General features: G+C 38.7%; 2 protein-coding genes across 3 annotated transcripts; one reads left to right on the forward strand and one right to left on the reverse strand.

The window, feature by feature from the left end:
- Positions 1-3,085: 3,085 nt before the first annotated feature.
- rrp15 (ribosomal RNA processing 15 homolog) lies at positions 3,086-10,946 on the reverse strand. Of its 2 annotated transcripts, none has more exons than XM_060869904.1 (5): positions 10,820-10,946; positions 9,331-9,635; positions 9,087-9,184; positions 7,312-7,501; positions 3,086-3,574 (listed from the first exon to the last, which is right to left on the reverse strand). In XM_060869904.1, exons 1-5 carry the CDS (start codon positions 10,860-10,862, stop codon positions 3,425-3,427), a joined length of 786 nt encoding a protein of 261 aa, XP_060725887.1. In that variant the 5' UTR covers positions 10,863-10,946; the 3' UTR covers positions 3,086-3,424. The 2 variants fall into 2 exon arrangements, with proteins under 2 accessions (XP_060725887.1, XP_060725888.1); XM_060869905.1 differs by having other exon boundaries at positions 9,331-9,629; positions 10,820-10,926.
- A 5,330-nt stretch (positions 10,947-16,276) lies between these two features.
- LOC132845273 (uncharacterized) lies at positions 16,277-19,607 on the forward strand. Its single transcript, XM_060869203.1, has 2 exons — positions 16,277-16,400; positions 17,784-19,607. The coding sequence occupies exons 1-2, from the start codon at positions 16,382-16,384 to the stop codon at positions 19,271-19,273; spliced, it is 1,509 nt and encodes a 502-aa protein (XP_060725186.1). The 5' UTR covers positions 16,277-16,381; the 3' UTR covers positions 19,274-19,607.
- The last annotated feature ends 1,733 nt before the right edge of the window (positions 19,608-21,340 follow it).

The following is a 21,340-nucleotide window of genomic DNA, read 5'->3' on the forward strand; positions in this document are numbered from 1 at the left end:
CTTGTAAAGGACCAAGAGACTTACTTGATTGCCCAACAGAGGTTCTCTGGCAAGATTTGAATTCACAACCTTCCAAATAATTGCTCAATCTTCACCAATGAAACAATCACATTCCCATTATTTACGGCACAGTTGATTTTCTAACCATTTTATAACCCTGATTAAATTTATATGACAGCTTTAACAGCTGCCACCATAGAACATTAGAATACACCAGAAAGGAGAGATCTGAAAATGGCCAGAGAGCCACTAATGGGTGCTTGAATGAGGCTTTAGCCACTCTGATCATATCCTGTCTCAATGCACTATATACACTCGGTGCTACAATAAATACACATTTTGAAAAAGTGCTGATCTTATTTTTACAGGAGCATTGTTTGCATGACTAGTAATTCTTTTCAGAATTAAATTAGAAATTATATTTTTTGGTATGAAAGGTAGTGTTGCTGAGACACTACATTTAAGAAGTGTAATGTAATCCTTTGCTCTTTCATGCTTTCATAGACACAACACCACCTGTCTGATTTACACTTTCAGGGAATTCCTTTTTTTTCCTCATCTTTTGCCAGAATACCCCCTCCTAACCCAAATCCCAACAATTGGTCAGCTATGACAGGCTGTCAGAAGTGTTCTGGCAGACCAGCCACCTGTGTGAAACAGATGTGGTCACTAAATCAGTACTAACATTGACAGATGTGGAGCAGATAGAAGTCTTTAATTGTGTGCAAGTGTGCTGAGAGCTTTTCCCTATTATAAATTGTGTCAGGAAAGGCACAAAGTGCACTCATTCAGCCACCTGCTATTTTTCAAACCTTATCTCCTCCACAGGTGAGTCTCCAGAATTCAGACACACTCTTATTCAGCCCAGTATAGCAAGCAGGAGAAAGAACACATAGAATGTTAGAGGGGACACATTCTGAGGCCAAGTGTCAACAAGGCTTGGAGAAGGCTGGCATTCCTGAGTGAAAGGGTGCAGTGTTGCTGTGACGGATGGACACTTTACGTGGCGAGACAGGTTGACCAAAACGCAAAGCCATGCCTTCTGTGGGCGATAAGACACACAGCAAATATTTCCATTGAATGTGTGAACAGAGCTGGGAGGAAGATGAGAAAACGTGAAAAGAAGCAGTCAGCAAAATCCTTCATTCCACCATGACTGCTCCCTAAAAGGGCACACACACTGAGCAAGCCAGATTTCCTGGCAACCTTCCTACTGAGACATCCAGACAGACGTATACTGAGGCTCAGTAGGTGCACACACACATTAATACTAGTGTGTGCAGTCTTAAGTGTGCTTATCATACTGCGAGATGCTAGAGTAAACTTAAACATTAGGGTCTTTAAGAGCTTCCTGGTGTGAAGTATGTTTACATTAACTGAAATGGGGTTTTCCCTCCAGGTCATAAAGTCATACTTGACCATCCTGTCACACATACGTTTAAGCATACTTCTACAGTTTGGCCAGAGCACCACCATGTGGCCATTCTAAAACAGAGGTTAATACTATTGTTTGAGGTTTGTACATTGAGGTTAATACTATTTCACCAGATTAACTGTAAAATTATAATTGTAACATAATTCTGAAAGTACCAAAACTAACTATAAAAATGATTCATGAATAAAGTTATCCATTATAAATGATCGGTTTTAAAAAGAGAACAAATAGTTTGATGCTTCTCTACGAGTTATATCAATTTACATGGGAAAAAAAAAAAAACATTGATATAGAACATTTTACAAATACATCTTTAGAATGTGATTTGACTTTTTATAGTTATAGAATAAAATAAAGGAAGTTCACCCGGTTTCAGAAATGAGTCAGTAAAGTCTCACCCACACTGGCAAAAAAAAAAAAAGAAAATCTGAAAACGTCTGCCAGTCTTCAGCAGTCTCAGAATCTTGTTCTTTGCTGAAAGGAATGGAACCTGATGTGGACTTCGGCTGTTGTAGCTAATCCAGCTGAAGGTTTGAAGTGTTGTGCTTACTGAGATGCTTTTCTGCTCACCACATTTGTAAAGAGTGCTTATCTGAAATTAGGTAATTCCACCTTAAACCAGTCTGGTCGTTTTCCTCTTATCTGTGTCAACAAGATGGTGTGATGTTTTTCTCACAATCTTTTATAAACTCTAGACACAGCAGTTTCTGAAATACTCAAATCAGCTCACCTGGTACAGTAACAACACAGTCACAGAGATCACAAATTTTTCCACTTCTGATGGGAACATGAGCATTAACTGAAGCTCTTGACAAGGGTATGTACATACTTCGATGTATGATTTTATGCATCGTGCTTCTGCCACGATTGGCTGATTAGATAACTTAGGGGAGTTCACTTAAAAGATTAAGTAAAGTCAGTAGTGTTTAAGACTACATTTTTTCAGAAGATTTAGGCACTTTCAGTATTCAGTAAAATTCATTCATTCATTCATCTTCTACCGCTTATCCGAACTGCCTCGGGTCACGGGGAACCTGTGCCTATCTCAGGCGTCATCGGGCATCAAGACAGGATACACCCTGGACGGAGTGCCAACCCATCGCAGGGCACACACACACACTCATTCACTCACGCAATCACACATTAGGGACAATTTTCCAGAGATGCCAATCAACCTACCATGCATGTCTTTAGACCGGGGGAGGAAACCGGAGTACCCGGAGGAAACCCCCCGAGGCACGGGGAGAACATGCAAACTCCACACACACACACAAGTTGGAGGCGGGAATCGAACCCCGACCCTGGAGGTGTGAGGCGAACGTGCTAACCACTAAGCCACCGTGCCCCCTATTCAGTAAAATATCTGATGAAATTCTGAATAGAAATGTCTATAACAGAAAAAATGGCATGGATCATCAACATCTAACCAATCGGCCCAGGGGCACTCTCCTGTTAGTTATTTGACAAATCAGAAACCTTTTGCACCATCAGTCTCTTATTAAGGTATACACACACACACACACACACACACAAACACATGCAGTGATCATGTATGTCATTTTTGGCTTAGAAGGAAACATTAAAGGGAAATGCTGTATTTATAAAATTTCAAGTCAAAACAGCTTTAGCAATGAAAAATTGGACACAAACTATGTTAAAGGTCACTTTATTCCTTGGCCTATAATCAAAGAACTATATACATGGCTGAAACAGAAAAAGCGAGTTAAACACCAATATTATAAATTCTCTGGGTTAATTGAACAATCCATTGAGTTTTGAAACACCTCAGGTTTTCAATCCAAACCTTGACATCTGGTCAATCCAATCTCAGCTATATGAGCAAATGCTCAGAACTCACAGAACAGGATCCCATACATAAAAGCAGGGTCTGTGAATGAGGTCCATCCACCTTACATGTGAGACACACAGCATGTGTTGTATGGATGTGCTCTCACATGGAAAGAAACACACACACACACAATGATTATCTCAGTCTGAATCGCTGTCCTCTGCATCCCCTGGCTCCTTATGTCTCTCCTCTGGATCACTCTCCTTATCCCAGTCCTTCATGGATGAGCCCATCATGAAATCATCCCTTAGGACACTCCATGCTGGCTTCTTCTCTTTCTGCACTTCAGACTGCCAGGAACACACAAGAGCATAGCTTAGGGACAGAACACACTGCACTCTCAATTTTATTACTGTGCAAAGTATTCTGGATGTCTGGCAGTAAAAAGTCAAGGTGACTGGACTGGTGTAAGAAACTATTATTACTCAGCACTTATCTCGGGTGCTTTGCCAATTCAGTGATTCATCATAACAGGTGATGAAACAGTTCATATGCAAAGGGTCAAAACATGTCTCCATGGACAATAAGTCTACACACCCTTGTTAAAATGATAGACAGACAGACAGATGTGAAATTACAACATTTAAAAAAATTAAATAAAACAACCGGAAACTTTATAGGGAATATTAAATAAAAAAAGGGTACAGTAACCTGGTTTATAATTAGGGATGTGTCTGTGAATAACATTCAATCCTTTGTTCAAAAGTAATTATTAGGGATGAGCGAGTACAGCATTATCTGTATCTGTTAACCATATGAATTATCTGTAACTGGACTCGGAGTGGGTGGGGCCTAACCCGGAAGTAGGCGGGGTTTGTCTTGAAATGGGCGGTGCTTTAACTGGTAATAATTAATTTGTAATATTTATAACACTAGCTTACTACCTTTTATGTTTTTATGAAATACAGCAAAAACGTGTCAGACACTCAGTGTCTGGTAACTGGTTAGAGACAGCTGAAGGTTTAAAAAAGAAAAAAAATCTCCGACAGGCAGAGACGCAATGCGAGTCGCATTCTACCAAGCAAGCACCACGTCTGAACGAACCCACGTTTACCAGAACTCTACTGGTTAGTAAGTACGTATTATTAACGTTACAACCCGAAGTAAAAAGCTGAAGAAACCCTAAACGTTAACGGAAAAGACCCGCGAACCCGAGTGACTGAGGGAGAGACAGAGAGCTGTTCTGTGTGTGACTGTGAGTGAGCAGAGCGAGACACAGCAACACAATACATCTGTATGTGTGTAGGGGAGGGGCGCTGTGACTAGCCTATCACTGTAGGGGAGGGGCGCTGTGACTAGCCTATCACATAACGCTGTCACAATCAGATACCCAATTTATGATTTTCATTCAATCCGAGCACAGATATTGACTCGTATTACTCGTATAATACTCGTACTCGGCAGAAGTGCTTTATCCGTACCGGATACTCGTTTCAGCCGAGTATCCGGCTCATCTCTAGTAATTATACAGCTTTCATCAATAAAATGATTCTAATTAACCCCAAATAAAGAACAGCTGTTCCTGTAGGAGTTCCTTCACATCCTCTTGGTGTCATTAAACAGCTGAAAAAAGTCCACAAAGAGCCACAAAGAGCTTACAAGGCATGTGTTTTATCTCACTTGTTGAAAGGTATCGATCATATCATGAGAGGGGTGTAAAAGATTTCCAAAACATCAGATGTACCATGGAACACCGTAAAAGCAATCATCAACAAATAGAGAAAATAGAGCAGCACATTTATATCAAGTACAGGATGTCCTTCCAAAATTTATAAAACAACAAGAAGAAAAAAGAAAAAAAAAAAAACAACACACCAGGGAGGCTGCCAAGAGACCACCAGCAACATTAAAGGAGCTGAAGGAATATCTGATAAGTCCAGATTACTCACTGCATGTGACAATCTCTCATTCTTCTCATGTCTAGGGTGTGGAGTCTAGATGGAAACCCTTTCTCACAAAAACAACCACGCGCAAGTGAATCAGGCCCAAGCTACGTGGTGAAATGTGTTATAATCTCATGAGAACGATTCCAAAAGGTATACCATTTCCATAAGGTATGTTTGTTGAAAGAACATCATACCCACAATGAAGCATGGTGGTGGCAGCATCATACTTTAGCGCTATTTTTTTTCAACACCCATAACTGGGGCTTTTATCAAGGTGGAGGGAATCATGAATAGCTGCTAAAGCTTCAGATTTTGTTAGTAAGCTGAAAAATATTTTTTCACAGCATTCATCCGAATAAACAAAGGATCGAATTAACCAAAAGAATAGACGTTTTTAGATTTTTGAATGATCTAGAAATAACTCGGACCTGAAACCAACTAAAAATCTATGGTGTGGCCTTAAGTGAGCTGTCCACAAGAGATGTTCTTATAATTGATAGCTCTAGAATGATTTTGCAAGAAAGAGTGGGAAAATATGGGCAAGTCAAGATGCTGAGAGACTCTTAGTGGTGCGATAAAATCAAAACGTACTCCAACAATGTATTAGTTCAAAGGTATGCACACTTCTACAAATGCTATTTTAATTTTTATATGCAATTTCACAAACATGATTTATAGGTCATAAAATAATTTAGAACAAAAATGAGGTTTTATTATTATTTTTTACATCACAAAAGCCTGCCACATCTTAACAGGGGCGTGTAAACTTTTTTATATCCACTGTATGAAGTCCAGACAAACTGACTTCACATTTTAAAATCTGCAGCCAACGAATTTAGAGTAAAGACTGCCACCTTGTGGACAACATCAGTTATGTCTGCACTCCAAGTGTTAACTGTCTTCTTCAAAAACTAATTTATGTTTACTTTATAGCTTACAACTGATACAGGAAATAAAGATCTGTGTGTTAGTATGAAAGATTTAGTTTAGGCTCAAGCTCAAACCTTATAACTTGCAGAGCTGATGAAAATGAAAACAGACAAGCAGTTAAGCAGATAAAATAGTTGTCTCAACAAGATTAAGTCTCGAATGTGAACAGGGAAATAAAAAAGACTTAGCAATAGGTAACCAACACCTCAGATCCAGCTGTTTTAAAGCTAAAAAAAATAAACCCAATTTCATTTAACAAAAATTCTGCAATCAATTTTGTGACTGCAGAAATTAAGGCAAAAAAGCAAGCAAACTCCATGATATTCCGAAGAGCTTGCAATTTTATCCACAGTTTTGAAATAAGATGAATCATGGGACATCATCACAAGGCAAAAGGTAGCTCAGTATTTAAGAAGTTGGACTACAGATTGGAAGGTTGTGTTCAAATACCAGAACTGGGTCCTTCAGCAAAGCCCTTACCTCTCAACTGCTTAATTGTATAAAATAAGTTATGTGCAGTTCTTTCTGGATAAGGGAGTTTTATAGACCCTCTGCTGTATTATGCTATAACTCCTGAAAGGACTGTCTAAAAAGCACTCTATATTAGGGATATATATTCTTAAGGAGTATTTACATACAAAAACTTGCACTATTTCCACACTTCCTTTGTTTGCAGGAAGTGCAGAATCATGACTTGCTTCTTTCAATGCTCAGCATCATTTCAATGCTCAGCAAGCAGCTCTGTAAGGCTGCACACTGCAAACTGCAGGAGGGTTTTGTTACTTTTTTACATTTACAGCATTTATTTATCCAGAGCAACTTACATCTCATTTTTATACAACTGAACAATGGAGGGTTAAAGGCATTGCTCAGGGGCCCAACAGTGGCAGTTGGTGGACCTGGGATTTGAACTCACAACCATCCGATTGGCAGCCCAACACCTTAACCACGTAGTGATTTTATGCTAATTAAGAGCAGTGTTATACCCTTAGTGCCAGACCTCCTCAGCAGCAGTAACAAATAATTCTGTAACAGAACCTGAATATAACAAAAGTATATATTTGTATATATAAGGCAACACTTAACCAAAAAAAATATGATTTAATTGAAAGTTTTAAGCAGCTTCAAGTTGAACAAAACATAGCAAATCTACCAAATTCAGGTGGTCTCATTAATAAAAAGCTCATAGGATGAACTAAAAACATACTCACCGATGCTTTTTCAGTCTTTATGGCTGCCTTGTTACAACCGGCAGTTCCTCTCAATACGTCAATAAAATCTTTCTTCGATACTGAGGAAAGGACCTTTGCCTTTTTCCTTTCAGATCCACCGACTTCCTTCATCTTCTCGTCTACATTCTTCTGGTGTTGACGTACTGCATTAAACAACTGCACTACACCTCTGAGTGGACAATACAATAAAATAAAAACAATAAGTGAAGAGAAATACTAAAAATCTGTTCTCTGTAAGCATCATTCACATTTCCAGCATTTGGAAGACACCCTTATGCAGAGCGACGTACAAAAGTGCTTTTGAGTCTCATTAAAAGACTTGAGGACTCTATCTTAAAATGGGCTTGACAATAAATAACGAGATATTTCCAAGACTTATTGCTTCATCAACCATCTGGCTTCCACTAACAACCTCAAGAATTCAATTCAATTCAAATAGATTTGTATAGCGCTTTTAACAATTGACATTGTCTCAAAGCAGCTTTACAGAACATAAACATAAAACAAAAGGTTAATATAAAGAATAATATAATGATTGATATAATACAAAAATTCAAGATTAATATTAGATATATTTAAAGGTGTTTGTATTTATCCACAATGAGCAAGTCTGAGGTGACTCAGTGACTGATCTATCTCTTTACAGAGGTTCACCAAGACATTAGTACACAGAAGCAGGAGCCCCAGGCAAACACTATAAGCTCCTGGAAACTGTACTGCAACCTACCTAGGGTTGCAAAATCCTGGGAATTTTCAAGGCTGGAAACTTTCCATGGGAATTAACGGGAATATATGGGAATTAACGGGAATATATGGGAATTAACGGGAATATATGGGAATTAACGGGAATATATGGAAATAAACTGGGAATTTTTAAAAAATGCAGAGCTGCCTATAACAAGGAACTTAAATGTAGTTAAGAAAATCTTGCAGCATAATTGTGTTTAAAACAATAAGATTTAATGCAATTTAAGTTGAATTTGTACCCTGCGTTCCTCAGTCACTTGCACACAGCACACTGCTTACTGGAGGGCCATTGAGGCCAAACCCCCTGCATGTACTTGCATTCTCCCATAACATGCTCAGTCACACTTTATTTTAGGGTCATTTAACTAGTTTCTTATTAGCACGAATATTAATAGAATATTGGCTATTTATTAGTACTTATTAAGCACATATTAATGCCTTATTCTGCATTACCTTATTCTACATTCTTAATTGTACCCAATATCTAAACTTAATAACTACCTTACTAACTCTTAATAAGCAGTAAATTAGGAGTGTTAAAACATGCACAGATAATTTGATGACCCCCCCCCACACACACACACTCACTCCTCCTGACATAAAAAAAATCCTCTATAAAATAATGTTTATTACAATTATTAAGTTTATTATGTTTATTACAAGCATAATAATATTTATTATGCTTTTGTGTTACTCAATGAAATAATCAATTAAAGTTCTTTTTACAATTAAATCAGTCAAGACGTCATTTTCAAAATTTGTATTACCTTGCATGCATGTCTGCTTATGTCCAAACAAAATGTTTATTTATGTATGTATATGATATAGTTTATATAAATTTCCCTATATTTCGAAATAATTCCCATAAATTCCCAATTTAATTTTCCAATAATTCCCAATAAAGTTTCCAATTTAGAATATTTCCAAAATTCCCCATATTAAGTTCCTGTGGAAAGTTTCCGGAAATTTACCGGAAACTTTCCACCCCTTTGGAACCCTAAACCTACCTGGTAGCAACTCTCTGCAGATTCCTCTCCTTCTCTTTATCCTGCACAACATCTGGCTTCACCCGACACATCATCTCCCATGCCCTCTTTTTATCTGCCTGTCAGTCAGAACACACACACACATATATATATACATAAATACATACATGTACTCTATCCAAGACGACATTGTGAGAAGTTTTTGCTTGAAAAACAAATCCTAACACCTAGACACACACACCCAGACACACACACACGGCTGTACCTGTTTCTTCTTCTCTGCCTTTTCTTTCCTCTCCTTTGCATTGAGCTTGTCCCGCTGTTTGTTTTTTAGCAGAATGCAGGGCTTGTCCTCTGGCGTTTTCTTTCCCAGGATTTTGGCCATGACATCTGCCCAACCAGCATTGGGATTCATCTCAACCTCTCCATCTTGTTCCTTCACGTTCTCTTCCTCTTCTCCCTCACTCCCATCACCAGCTGATCTCTCTCCTTCATCACTTCCATCCTCTGATTCCTCCTCTTCACTTCTTTCCTCATTCTCGCTGATCTCACTCACATCATCTTCTGAGTCTCAACAAGGAGGAACATTAATGTTATATTTACATTAACAGTTATAGAAATTTAATGACGCACGCTAGTAAAAGCAAAGAAGCCCAACATGTTTGTGTCTGGCTATTAGGGTCAATAAGACAGTGGCTGTAGTAGCTATAAATATATATCAAAATAGCTTTGCTAGCCAGCGGCTGAAACACACACACACAGACACACAAACAGACACACACACAGACAGACAGACAGACAGACACACACACACACACACACACACACACACACACACAGAGACACACACACACACAGAGACACACACACACACAGAGACACACACACACACAGAGACACACACACACACAGAGACACACACACAGAGACACACACACAGAGACACACACACAGAGACACACACACAGAGACACACACACAGAGACACACACACAGAGACACACACACAGAGACACACACACAGAGAGACACACACACACAGAGACACACACACAGAGACACACACACAGAGACACACACACAGAGACACACACACAGAGACACACACACAGAGACACACACACAGAGACACACACAGAGACACACACAGAGACACACACACACAGAGACACACACAGACACACACACAGAGACACACACACACACACACACACACACAGAGACACACACACAGAGACACACACACACACACACACACACACACACACACAGAGACACACACACACAGAGACACACACACACACAGAGACACACACACACACAGAGACACACATACACACAGAGACACACATACACACAGAGACACACATACACACAGAGACACACATACACAGAGACACACATACACAGAGACACACATACACAGAGACACCAAAATGCCACCTTACTAGCAAGTGTCTATTGCAGTAACCGGTAATGTATAAAACTTTAGTTACAAAACGGTCCTTTAAAAATCAATGTCATTATTAATACAAACTTGAAAAAATACAGCCAGATAGTCACTGCTTTAGCAGAAAGAGAAAAAATACAAGTAATATTTCAGTAGAAGTTTGCTATTAAACTTAGTGGCTAATGAAAAGACGAGTACGTATATCAGCAACAACGTATTTAAACAAAATTAGTCAATATTAATAATCGTATAATTCCCATCCAAAGTCACTACAATATAGACGTAATAAATTCTTTTTAATTACCTAGTTCAATCTCCACATGTGGCTTTTCTACGGATGCCGCCATCTTTCTAAACGCTCCCGTGTTACATGAAAAATACTCGGGTAAAGAAAGTGAGCCACACCAAAGGTTCCGGGTTTCCGTCTCATACCAGTACGAAAATAAACATAACCGCATTGCTGTGCATTAGGGACATGCAGTATAGAAGCGTGTTAGAGAACATTAGTGAACAAACAGCATCATGAAGACCAAAGAACACACCAGACATGTCAGGGATAAAGTTGTGGAGAAGTTTAAAGCAGGGTTATGTTATAAATTAATATCCCAAGCCTTGAAAATCTCACCGAGCACTGAACAGTCCATCATGCGGATACCAAGACATGGCCGTCCACCTAAACTGACAGGCCGTGCAAGGAGAGCATTAATCAGAGAAGCAGCCAAGAGGCCCATGGTAACTCGGGAGGATCTGCAGAGATCCACAGCTCAGGTTGGAGAATCGGTGGGAGAAACTATTAGTCGTGCACTCAACAAATCTGGTCTTTATGGAAGAGTGGCAAAAAGAAAGCCATTATTAAAAGAAAGCCATAAGAAATCCTGTTTGCAGTTTGTGACAAGCCATGTGGGGGACACAACAAGCATGAGGAAGAAGGTGCTCTGGTCAGATGAGACCAAAATTGAACTTTTTGGCCAAAATTCAAAACGTTATGTGTGGCGGAAACCTAACACTGCACATCACACTGAGCACACCATCCCAACCGTGAAACATGGTGGTGGTAGCATCATGTTGTGGGGATGCTTTTCTTCAGCAGGGACAGGGAAGCTGGTCAGAGTTTATAGGAAGATGGATGGAGCCAAATACAGGGCAATCTTAGATGAAAACCTGTTAGAGTCATGGAGTGGTTTAAGATTAAAGCATATTCATGTGTTAGAATGGCCCAGTCAAAGTCCAGACCTAAATCTAATTGAGAATCTGTGGCGAGACTGTGGAGAGAATTGCTGTTCACAGACGCTCGCCATCCAATCTGACTTAGCTTGAGCTATTTTGCAAAGAAGAATGGGCAAAAATTTCACTCTCTAGATGTGCAAAGCTGGTAGACACATACCCCAAAAGACTTGCAGCTGTAATTGCAGCGAAAAGTGGTTCTACAAAGTATTGGCTTAGTGGGGCTGAATACAAATGCATGCCACACTTTTTAGATATTCATTCATTCATCTTCTACCGCTTATCCGAACTACCTCGGGTCACGGGGAGCCTGTGCCTATCTCAGGCGTCATTGGGCATAAAGGCAGGATACACCCTGGACGGAGTGCCAACCCATCACAGGGCACACAAACACTCTCATTCACTCACACAATCACACACTACGGACAATTTTCCCAGAGATGCCAGTCAACCTACCATGCATGTCTTTGGACCGGGGGAGGAAACCGGAGTACCCGGAGGAAACCCCCGAGGCACAGGGAGAACATGCAAACTCCACACACAAGGCGGAGGTGGGAATCGAACCCACAACCCTGGAGGCGTGAGGCGATCGTGCTAACCACTAAGCCACCGTGCCCTCCTCTTTTCAGATATTAATTGTAAAAAAAATGTGGACACCATTTATTATTTTCCTTCCACTTCACAATTATGTGCCACTTTGTGTTGGTCTATCACATAAAATCCTTGTTTGTGGTTGTAACGTGTCAAAATGTGAAAAAGTTCAGTGGGTATGAATACTTTTGCAAAACACTGTATATGCTGGAAAACTAAACCTTCCTTTCATTGTTCTTAGGTTTGTTAATCTCTAATGTAAAATTCCTAGCTTCATATGAGAGCTGTATGTTTAGACTCATTAAAATTTGATCATGCTTTAATAGTAATTTTAAAAAATCTTGATGATTCAGTAATCACTGTAGAAAGAATGGTGAAACTAAGGGCTTTCCTTTATATAGAAGATATCACATCCTGAAAATGGATGACTAAAACCAGTGTAACTGGGAATTGCAGTCTCTTCTTCTTTTTCTTCTTCTCCACCTTGTTATTCTTCTTCCACTTCTAACTCAAATTTAGGCTGTAACACTTAAAGAGTAGCTCCCAGTTGCTGTTACTGTTGTTTTCACTGAGCAGTAAAAAAAACAGTGGCAAAACCTTCACTGAAATCACTGGTGCGATTGTTTTTATTCTAGCACAGAATCCTCTCCATATCAGATTGTGTGGACTTCACAGACTGAATTTAAGACCATACACTTTATTAGAAACACCTGAGTTACACCTAGAAACACCTGAGAAACACACAGAGTTTCAGTCCAGTTTAGCTAAGCTTGTGCCTGTGATCTCTCCATGTACTACCTAAGTTCTGCTCACAACTGATCCAATGAGATCGTAAGCTCTCTGTTGTAACAGATGTGTCCTGTATCCTGCTGTAGAAATAACTTTTGCATGACCTGAAGTCCACTGTGGATCTGCTCACCAGCATCACTTACTTCAGGATGAAGGTACAGTATGTGTATCTTCAGAAGGTGTCATTCATTTCCAATAGGTTAATGCCTCACCCCAGTGAAATGTTTCATTAATGTAAGAATGTTTTAGTTTAATGTGCATGTGTAATGCTGTTCCTTGTGTGATTTTATTTTGGTTAAGGGGTTCTATGTGCTTTGAGGCGTTTTGATTTTCCCAGACAAAATGGTTTTGACTCAGCAAGTGGTTGTGTGAGTTTAAGCAACTCGGACTCAGTGATAAAAAAAGGTTGGCATACAGACAAAAGGATGACGCTGTGGAGCATCATTTTGCAAAAATTGTAGTTTAAATTCCTTACTTACAAAGTGACTAACATGACTGAAAGCTAACATGGCTGAATGCCAAAGACATTTTACCTTTTAATGTTTAACAGTTAACATTTATTTATAGCTGTAAATAAGACCATATGAAGTGGTGTTTTATGTAATGGTGCTTTTGTCTAATTGTAGATCAGACATTACTCTTGAAAATGAAGTGACTGAAATGCAAACGTTTTACATCCAATCATAAAACCATTCTTATTTTCTTTTTTTTTTAAATAAGCCAAATTGTCACATTGTTATCGTTTTATTAGTAATTGACATTTCATGCCACATTCATATCAGCTGACAGTCACAAAAGACATGTCACACCTTCATCACAGTCACTCAGTCACATCCTCCTTCCTAAGATGAATAGATCTGCAGTTACAGTACACAGTGCTGTCTTTCCCTTATTAAAGCTGGATGAGATTGTGGACCTTGAGCAGGAGGAAGATGAGCTGTGTGTGTGTGTGGGGGGGGGGGGTGTTTAGGAGGAATTGTGATGTGGTAGGAACTGACATGGTATATATACAGTACTTGCATACATTATTATTTCTTTCTGGTCTTTATGTTGTCTCTGTACAACAAATCAGCTTGTAGCTGATATGAAAAGAGGAGATGGTTGGTGAGGATGGTGTAGTAGCTGTAAGCTATAATAGAGCAATCCTGATCCTGATTAGTCCATCAAATTATCTTAAATAGGTAGAGAGTTCCTGTAGTTTGTAGTAATTATGTTTGCAGTAAGGTCCAAATTCAGATTCTTAGTTGATTCTCTATTTTTTTTTCAATGTTTTTTCTATACACAGCATGACAGCAAAGATATTAGGGTAGGTTTCAGATAAAGCATACATACCTACATCCATGTCGGTCCATGCATGTGTATATCTACACCCACAAAGCATACAGTAATGTAAAGCATTTTATCAAATAACAGTCAGACAGTCTGTCTTTACTGCATGAGGTGACAGAGGTGGTGACATGTGATGTCTGTTCTCTCCCTCCTTCTCTCAGCTGTGTGACAGTGCGTTTGAGGTTGATGATGGTGAGGTGATTAAGGTTTGTTAATAGAGGTGTGATGGAATCAGTGTGATGGAAGTTTTGTCCATTGATCTTATCTCCATTTGATTTTATCTCCCAGGTTTGTCCTTTGATTTTATCTCCTGAAGGTCACCTCATGACCTCACCTGAGTGCTTGTGCCCTTATTGATCTGTAACACACACATACACACACATTTTCCCCTCCCTGAACATGACTTTAAGCAGTTTCCAAACTAACTACCATATGTTTCTTGGATGGATTTGCTTCAAACTTATTGTTCTTGAAATGAATCCATTAGAAAATAAATGGATAGTCTGTGCAGTAAGATATGGTTGCTATCTCACTACATTGTTAGTTATTTGAAAAGCATTTGTTAAGTTATTTAACAGTTGGTCTGTTCATTTATAAAGGAATCTTATAGCTTATGTCATCTTGGCTAAAAAGCCATTACATGTGGTAAAAGTATTGGTTTGAAATTTCTGAGGAAATTAAAATGATACGTATTGATGTTTACTGTCTAACTCGATTTCATCTACTAAACAATGGTGCTGTGGTGCTTTATTACATGTACAAACTGAGGTAAAAACATGGATGCCTTCATGCTTGTCTTTCGTGTGTGTGTGTGTGTGTGTGTGTGTGTGTGTGTGTGTGTGTGTGTGTATGTGTGTAGTGTAGTGTTTTCTATCATCACTGGAGTTGATGTACACTTCCATGTTGTCAAAGTTTAATGATGTCACTTGGTGCAGTAAATGTTCAGTTCAGGATTGTGTACCTCTGCAGAAATAGATGAAATAAGATTGATCTGTGTGTGGACACAGAAGCTAGCAACACACAATGAGCTGCAGATGAAGCTGAACAATGTGCTGGATGAATTGAGCTACACGTTTTCAAATACATAATTCTACATAAGAAGTATATTGATAGGAATTTTCTCAAATAGGATTTCTTTCTCAGCTGCAAGTTATGAAAACGTCAGACAGTCAGACAGTCACTGTCACTGACAGTCACTTACACTGTCTTTCAGTGTGAGACATGTGTTTTCTTTCTGTTGATAATCTTACACAGAATTTTAAGGATTGAGGGAGGATTCATATTAAGTAAATATTAAGTTAAAACAGTGGGATATTGAGTCTGAATAACAACATGGCACTTATAAAAGTTTTCCTGAGCTTCTTAATGTTTTTGTGTTGTTTCTCTAAATTAATCCATTAATCAATTCATTAATTAATCCATTTCTGGAGCTTCAGCCTTCACAATGGCTTTAGCAATTACAGGCAATTGTAGTAATTGTGTCAGTCTCTCTCTCTCTCTCTCTCTCTCTCTCTCTCTCTCTCTCTCTCTCTCTCTCTCTCTCTTTCTCTCTGTGCGCATGCACGAGTGAGTGAGTGTGCATACGAAGACGGAGTGTGTGAGCGTTTAGTGAAGTGTGTGTTTGTGTTTGTATCAACATTAACATGAAACACTTATTGCACAAAGCTAAACCTTACAAACTATTAGTGAGCATGCTATGTTTATACAATTACAATGATAGGGAACAGAGGCCCCTCTACTGTGTAAAGTACAAATACTAGTGTAGAAAAACAGGTAAAGGGTGTGTACATTAGATCATGTGTCAAGGAGCACACCTTCACTCATGCGTCAGAAAGAAGGCTGCTGCCTCAGCTTGAGCAGTGCTCTATGGTTGAGTGAGTTTTCATAGTTGGATGAAATTATTGGAACATACAGTGTGATTTCCTGAACCACTATGGCACCATCTTGGAAAAGTAAGACAAAGAACTGTTTTTTTTATTCTAACAATAAAATGACTATATAAGAGAAAACAATATGTGCGTATTTTAAGTGATAACCTCAGTTATATGTGAAACTGTGATTAAAGGTTTTAAATAAATACCAGTTGAGGGATTTCTTTTTTCCTAGATTTTGTAATAGTGGACCTGGAAACAGCTGGGGTGATCCAGTTTTGTTTTAGCTGGGAATTATTGTACCTCTTTTCATTTTTTTGCTCTTTTCAAAGGTCAAATCTTTTATTTTGTTTTTATTGATTTAATTATTTTTTTAAATAATCTAATAACATTTAATAGACCACAGTGCACTAGCTCTGGATGGAAATCTTTAAATCTATTTCTTGATTATTAAGATTCTCTAATGAGCAATGCTCAAAAGAATTAATCCTGAAGAAGAGGCACTTTTCCTAGATGTTTTTTTAACACGTATTTTGTATTACACTGGTTTAATTCACACCCAGTAGCATTTAAATAATGGTAACCCTACACCAGTTTCCTATTTCACAGTCATTTTGTAACTATTGCCTGAATGTGTGTGAACAAATACATCAGGTCTGTGACTACAGGTTGGGCAGGATACAGGTTCTGAGAAATCATTTATCTTAAGCGGGTTTGTTTATACTTGAGACGAAAAACTTGAGAGTGATACTTTCTTTGTTTAAAGTCGAGTTTAAAGAGACTACTTTTTGTGTCACTACTGCATGCCTGAATGACTTGAATTTATAAAAACCTTTAAGTAGGTTTAAAAGAAGGATTCTAGGAACACGTTGGCAAAAATTATAAAAACTAAATAAATAAAAAATAAAAACAAGATGAAAGGTTTTAAGTTGAGCCGATGCTGCTTTAGCTGGTCAGTCAGTTTTGCATTGGAGGTTAACTAGTGAAGCACCAGGGTCCTAGAGGAAGATTCTTTAATTTTTCTATATACTGCAATAGCTATACATTTGATCAGATGACAAGAAAAGCTTCTTCACCTGACTTGAGCTTGCTGGTAAACTATTATTGCTGGTGGCAATAAGTGATTTCAGAGAAAGCATGGAGTATTTTTGATAGCTTTCTTTTTCTTTTCTTTTCTTGTTTCCAATTAGATACTTGGAGGTTTTCTTTATATGAACTGTCATTATTAGTATTTTTTCTTCAGTAGCAGTTACATCCTTGTATATCTTTATCATTTAGCACTGGCCCTCTTAGTCTTTCCCTCTTTTTTCCAGAAAAAAACAGGACATTAATGTAGAAAGGATTTGCTTAGGAAAAATTGGTATTGGATTTGTAATATATATCTTGATTTTAGTTAATCATTGTATATACAGTATTAAATATAATCCACTATTCTGTTTGACAGCATGCTCTCTGTGTTACCAGATCACAAGAGTTCAGTCAAGGAAGGAGCTGTTTGCTTTGTGTTGGGAGCAGTGGGAGGATGTGCACTAGGAGCCACAGTGACTCCAGTAAATCAGGTCATGACTGAGATAATCTCAGGGTCACTGCTGAAACCAGTCATGGATGGAGTGAGGACTGTGGGGCCACTGGGTTTGGGGACATTACTGGGAGCGACTGCAATATCCACAACAATGGCCTCAGGTGCAGCAGGAGTGACTGTAGCTGCTTTATTTACTTTGGTGCTTATAACACAAATGAAAAATGTGTCTACGTGTGGATTTGTGTGGATTGCAGCTGGGGTAACTGCGACATTTACCACAACATCCTGTGGAGCACTGCTTGGGTTTATTATAGAAAAACACATCATGAAATCTGGGGTGGTGGCACTACTCTGGGCTCTAGGGATATTCACTGTGCTGAAAGCATTCATTCATATTGTTGTACAACTGGCACTCAGAAAATGGTTGTGCTGTAGCATCCTCACCACTCAGAATTGCTCTGAAGAGCAGTGCTATGAGACACTGGACATTTTGCAGTCTGAGCAGAGAGAGAAAGTCACTGTGGAGATTGAAAAGATAATGATTGCCTTTGAGACAGAAAAAAGCTTTAATGGAGAGAATGTGGAAGATTTCAGAGCTGCCTGCCAGGCCCAGAGATTGAGCAGAGAGGAAATGGAGAAACAGCAAAGGAAAACAAGAGAGCTGGCATTGGAGCAAAAGAGCATTCAAGAGCGTCTGACCAAAATTGTAGACAAATATATGGAGTTTCTGACATTCTCCAGCATTCCTATGACGGTGACTGCCGCTGTAACTGCTGGCTTGGGAATCTTTGGATTTGGAGGCTACAGATTTGTTTTTGTTGTCCTGTTAGTCCTCATCCTATGTATGGCCTACATGTTAACTAGGCTGATGAATTTGAACTTCTGGATGCTCACAGCCTGTGTAGGAATGTTTGCCACATTCGCCATAGCTGTGCTCACAGTGCATGCAGGACAGGATGTACTGGACATGTCTGTAAGAATGCGAAACGCTGGACAAGTCCTAAGTAAGGAGAGTATTGGTGATAAGATGCTCCATAATTCTGCACTAGAAGCCATAACATCAGGGTTTTTTGTATCAAAAATGTTCCAGATTGCTTTAGGTGCTACAGTTGGAGGTCCATTAGATCAGAAAGTGTTGAATAAAGTTATAGTTGGAGCATCTGTTACAACAGTAGCCCTTCTTTCAGTAGTTGAAGCCTGGTCAGTAGCTCTTGGGATTGGTGGTGTGACAGGGGCATTGCTGGGGGCACTAGGGGCAGCTGGAGTGTCCATGGGGGCAGCTGCAGCTGTAGCAATTCAATGCTCCTCATGGACAGGAACCATAAGCACCACAGCTGGGATGCTATGTGGAGGTTTAGCTATTGGAAACTGGGACATCACTAATATTGGACTACAAGTGCTTGTAGCATACATATTTGCTATGATAAACTGACTTTATTATCCTTACTGACTGATTTCTGGTGTAAGGACTGAAGATTTTAACCACAACTTAATGAATGGTACTTAATTGTGAAATCCATCAGCTGCTGCTCATCGTGGTGCTGCTGTGGTGCAATTCTGAATGGCTGTTAAACATTATTTCCAGTAGATAAAAAAAATTAAACCAGCGAAAGAGTAGTTTTCAGTAATCTGTGTCCAGTACATTTTACCACTGTACAGTAATTATTTTTTTTTTTTAACACTTGTGCTAAACAGAAACGCCATGTTTTGTAAGTAGAATGACATATTAAATACCTTTATAAACGGTTTTAAATGTATGGACTAAATCTTGTTTGTGATTTTGTGATTGACACAGATGAGATGTGTGTCCCTCCCACACAGGGAGACAAGGAAGAGAAAGAGAGAATGAGCATTCCCCAAAGGTCACACTGTTTGGTAATAGTTAGAAATAGTGACGAGCGTAAAGACTGACCAACTGACAACACAACAATTTGCTGCTATTTTTCCTTTTTTTCAGTTCTTAATTTCACATTTATTTACAAATGTGTCCCACACATCTTGTTACCATTACATTTTAACTCTATAACACATGCATAACATCTTTTTTGTAAATATATGCAAATAAATAAAAGAAGACATTTTATAACTTATTTTAAATAATCAAAAATTCATACAAACCCAAGTTACCACAGTAACACATCATGTGCCAGTTAGCTAAATTACTAACACTTGTTTACTATATTTTGTCCCGCATGTTTACTACAAGCTGTTGTATATGTACCTGTCGAAAGTACAAATCCAGAAGTTGTGTCTAAATGCACCAAAAAAAAAAAAAACACCCTGAGGATTACCCCAGTTCATTGACTCAGATAGTCTTTGCATATTACAAGCTGGACAGTGGTAGCTATAAAAAAAAAAAAAAAAAAAAAAGACTGTTTTAATAAAACGTGCTATAAGTCCAAAATATAAATGTTTTGTGCTACAAACATTGATAGAATATTTAAGTATTATTTTGGTGTATTCATTATTTTGCTAGAGTAATGATGAAATTCACTACTTGCATTCATACATAATTCTATTTAAAAAAACAAAACAAAAACAATCCTATTGAAACTGTGCTGTTATAAAAGACCTTCTGCCAATCAGATCTGAGTGACAGTGACAGTTATCAAGTTATCGCTTGCATACACGGAATTTCATGCTAGTTCACTGTATACACATGAGTCTGAGTGAAGTTTTGTGTGAAAACTTTGCCTAAATCAACATCACTGCGTTTATTATTTATGTTTGCATCACTTTCAGAAGTGTCACATGCTTCCCTACTGCACCATCCTGTGGTCAGCAAAGGTAACCATGAATAGCCACTGGTAATCAAACAAAAATAAATAATTCAAACATTTACCAGATAAGATAAATGGGTTTCCAAGTTCCCTGTGGCTTTCCTCTATGTTCTTTGGTTTCTTCACACTTTCTAAAACAAATCATTATTTAGTAAAGCATTTAGGAAAGACTCCTCAACACACCCTCACAATATCCAACAGCCCTGTGTCATCTGTGGAGACCTTCAAGTTTCTGGGCACTACCATTTCCCAAGACCTGAAATAGGAGTCCAACATAAACTCCATTATCAAATAGACCCAGCAGAGGATGTACTTTCTACGTCAATTAAGGAAGTATGGTCTGACACAGGAGCTGTTGATGCAGTTCTACACTGCAGTCATTAAATCTGTCCTGTGCACATCCATCACCATCTAGTTTGGAGCAGCAACAAAACAGGACTGCAATGCACAGTAAAAACAGCAGAAAAAATTATTGGTGCCCCCTGCTCACTCCCAAGGACTTGTACCATACAAGAACCAGAAACCAGGCAGGAAAAATCACTACTGACCCTTCACACCCTGGACACAACCTCTTTCAGCTCCTCCCTTCTGGCAGGCTTTACAGAGCTTTGTTTACCAAAACTGCCAGACACAGGAATAGTTTCTTTCCCCGGGCAATCACCCTGATTAACAACTCACCATAATTATATTCCCTGCTTCATATCTATAAGTACTGCATT

Source organism: Tachysurus vachellii, chromosome 5 (genome assembly GCF_030014155.1).
Source record: "Tachysurus vachellii isolate PV-2020 chromosome 5, HZAU_Pvac_v1, whole genome shotgun sequence".
NCBI classification, from domain to species: Eukaryota; Metazoa; Chordata; class Actinopteri; order Siluriformes; family Bagridae; genus Tachysurus; species Tachysurus vachellii.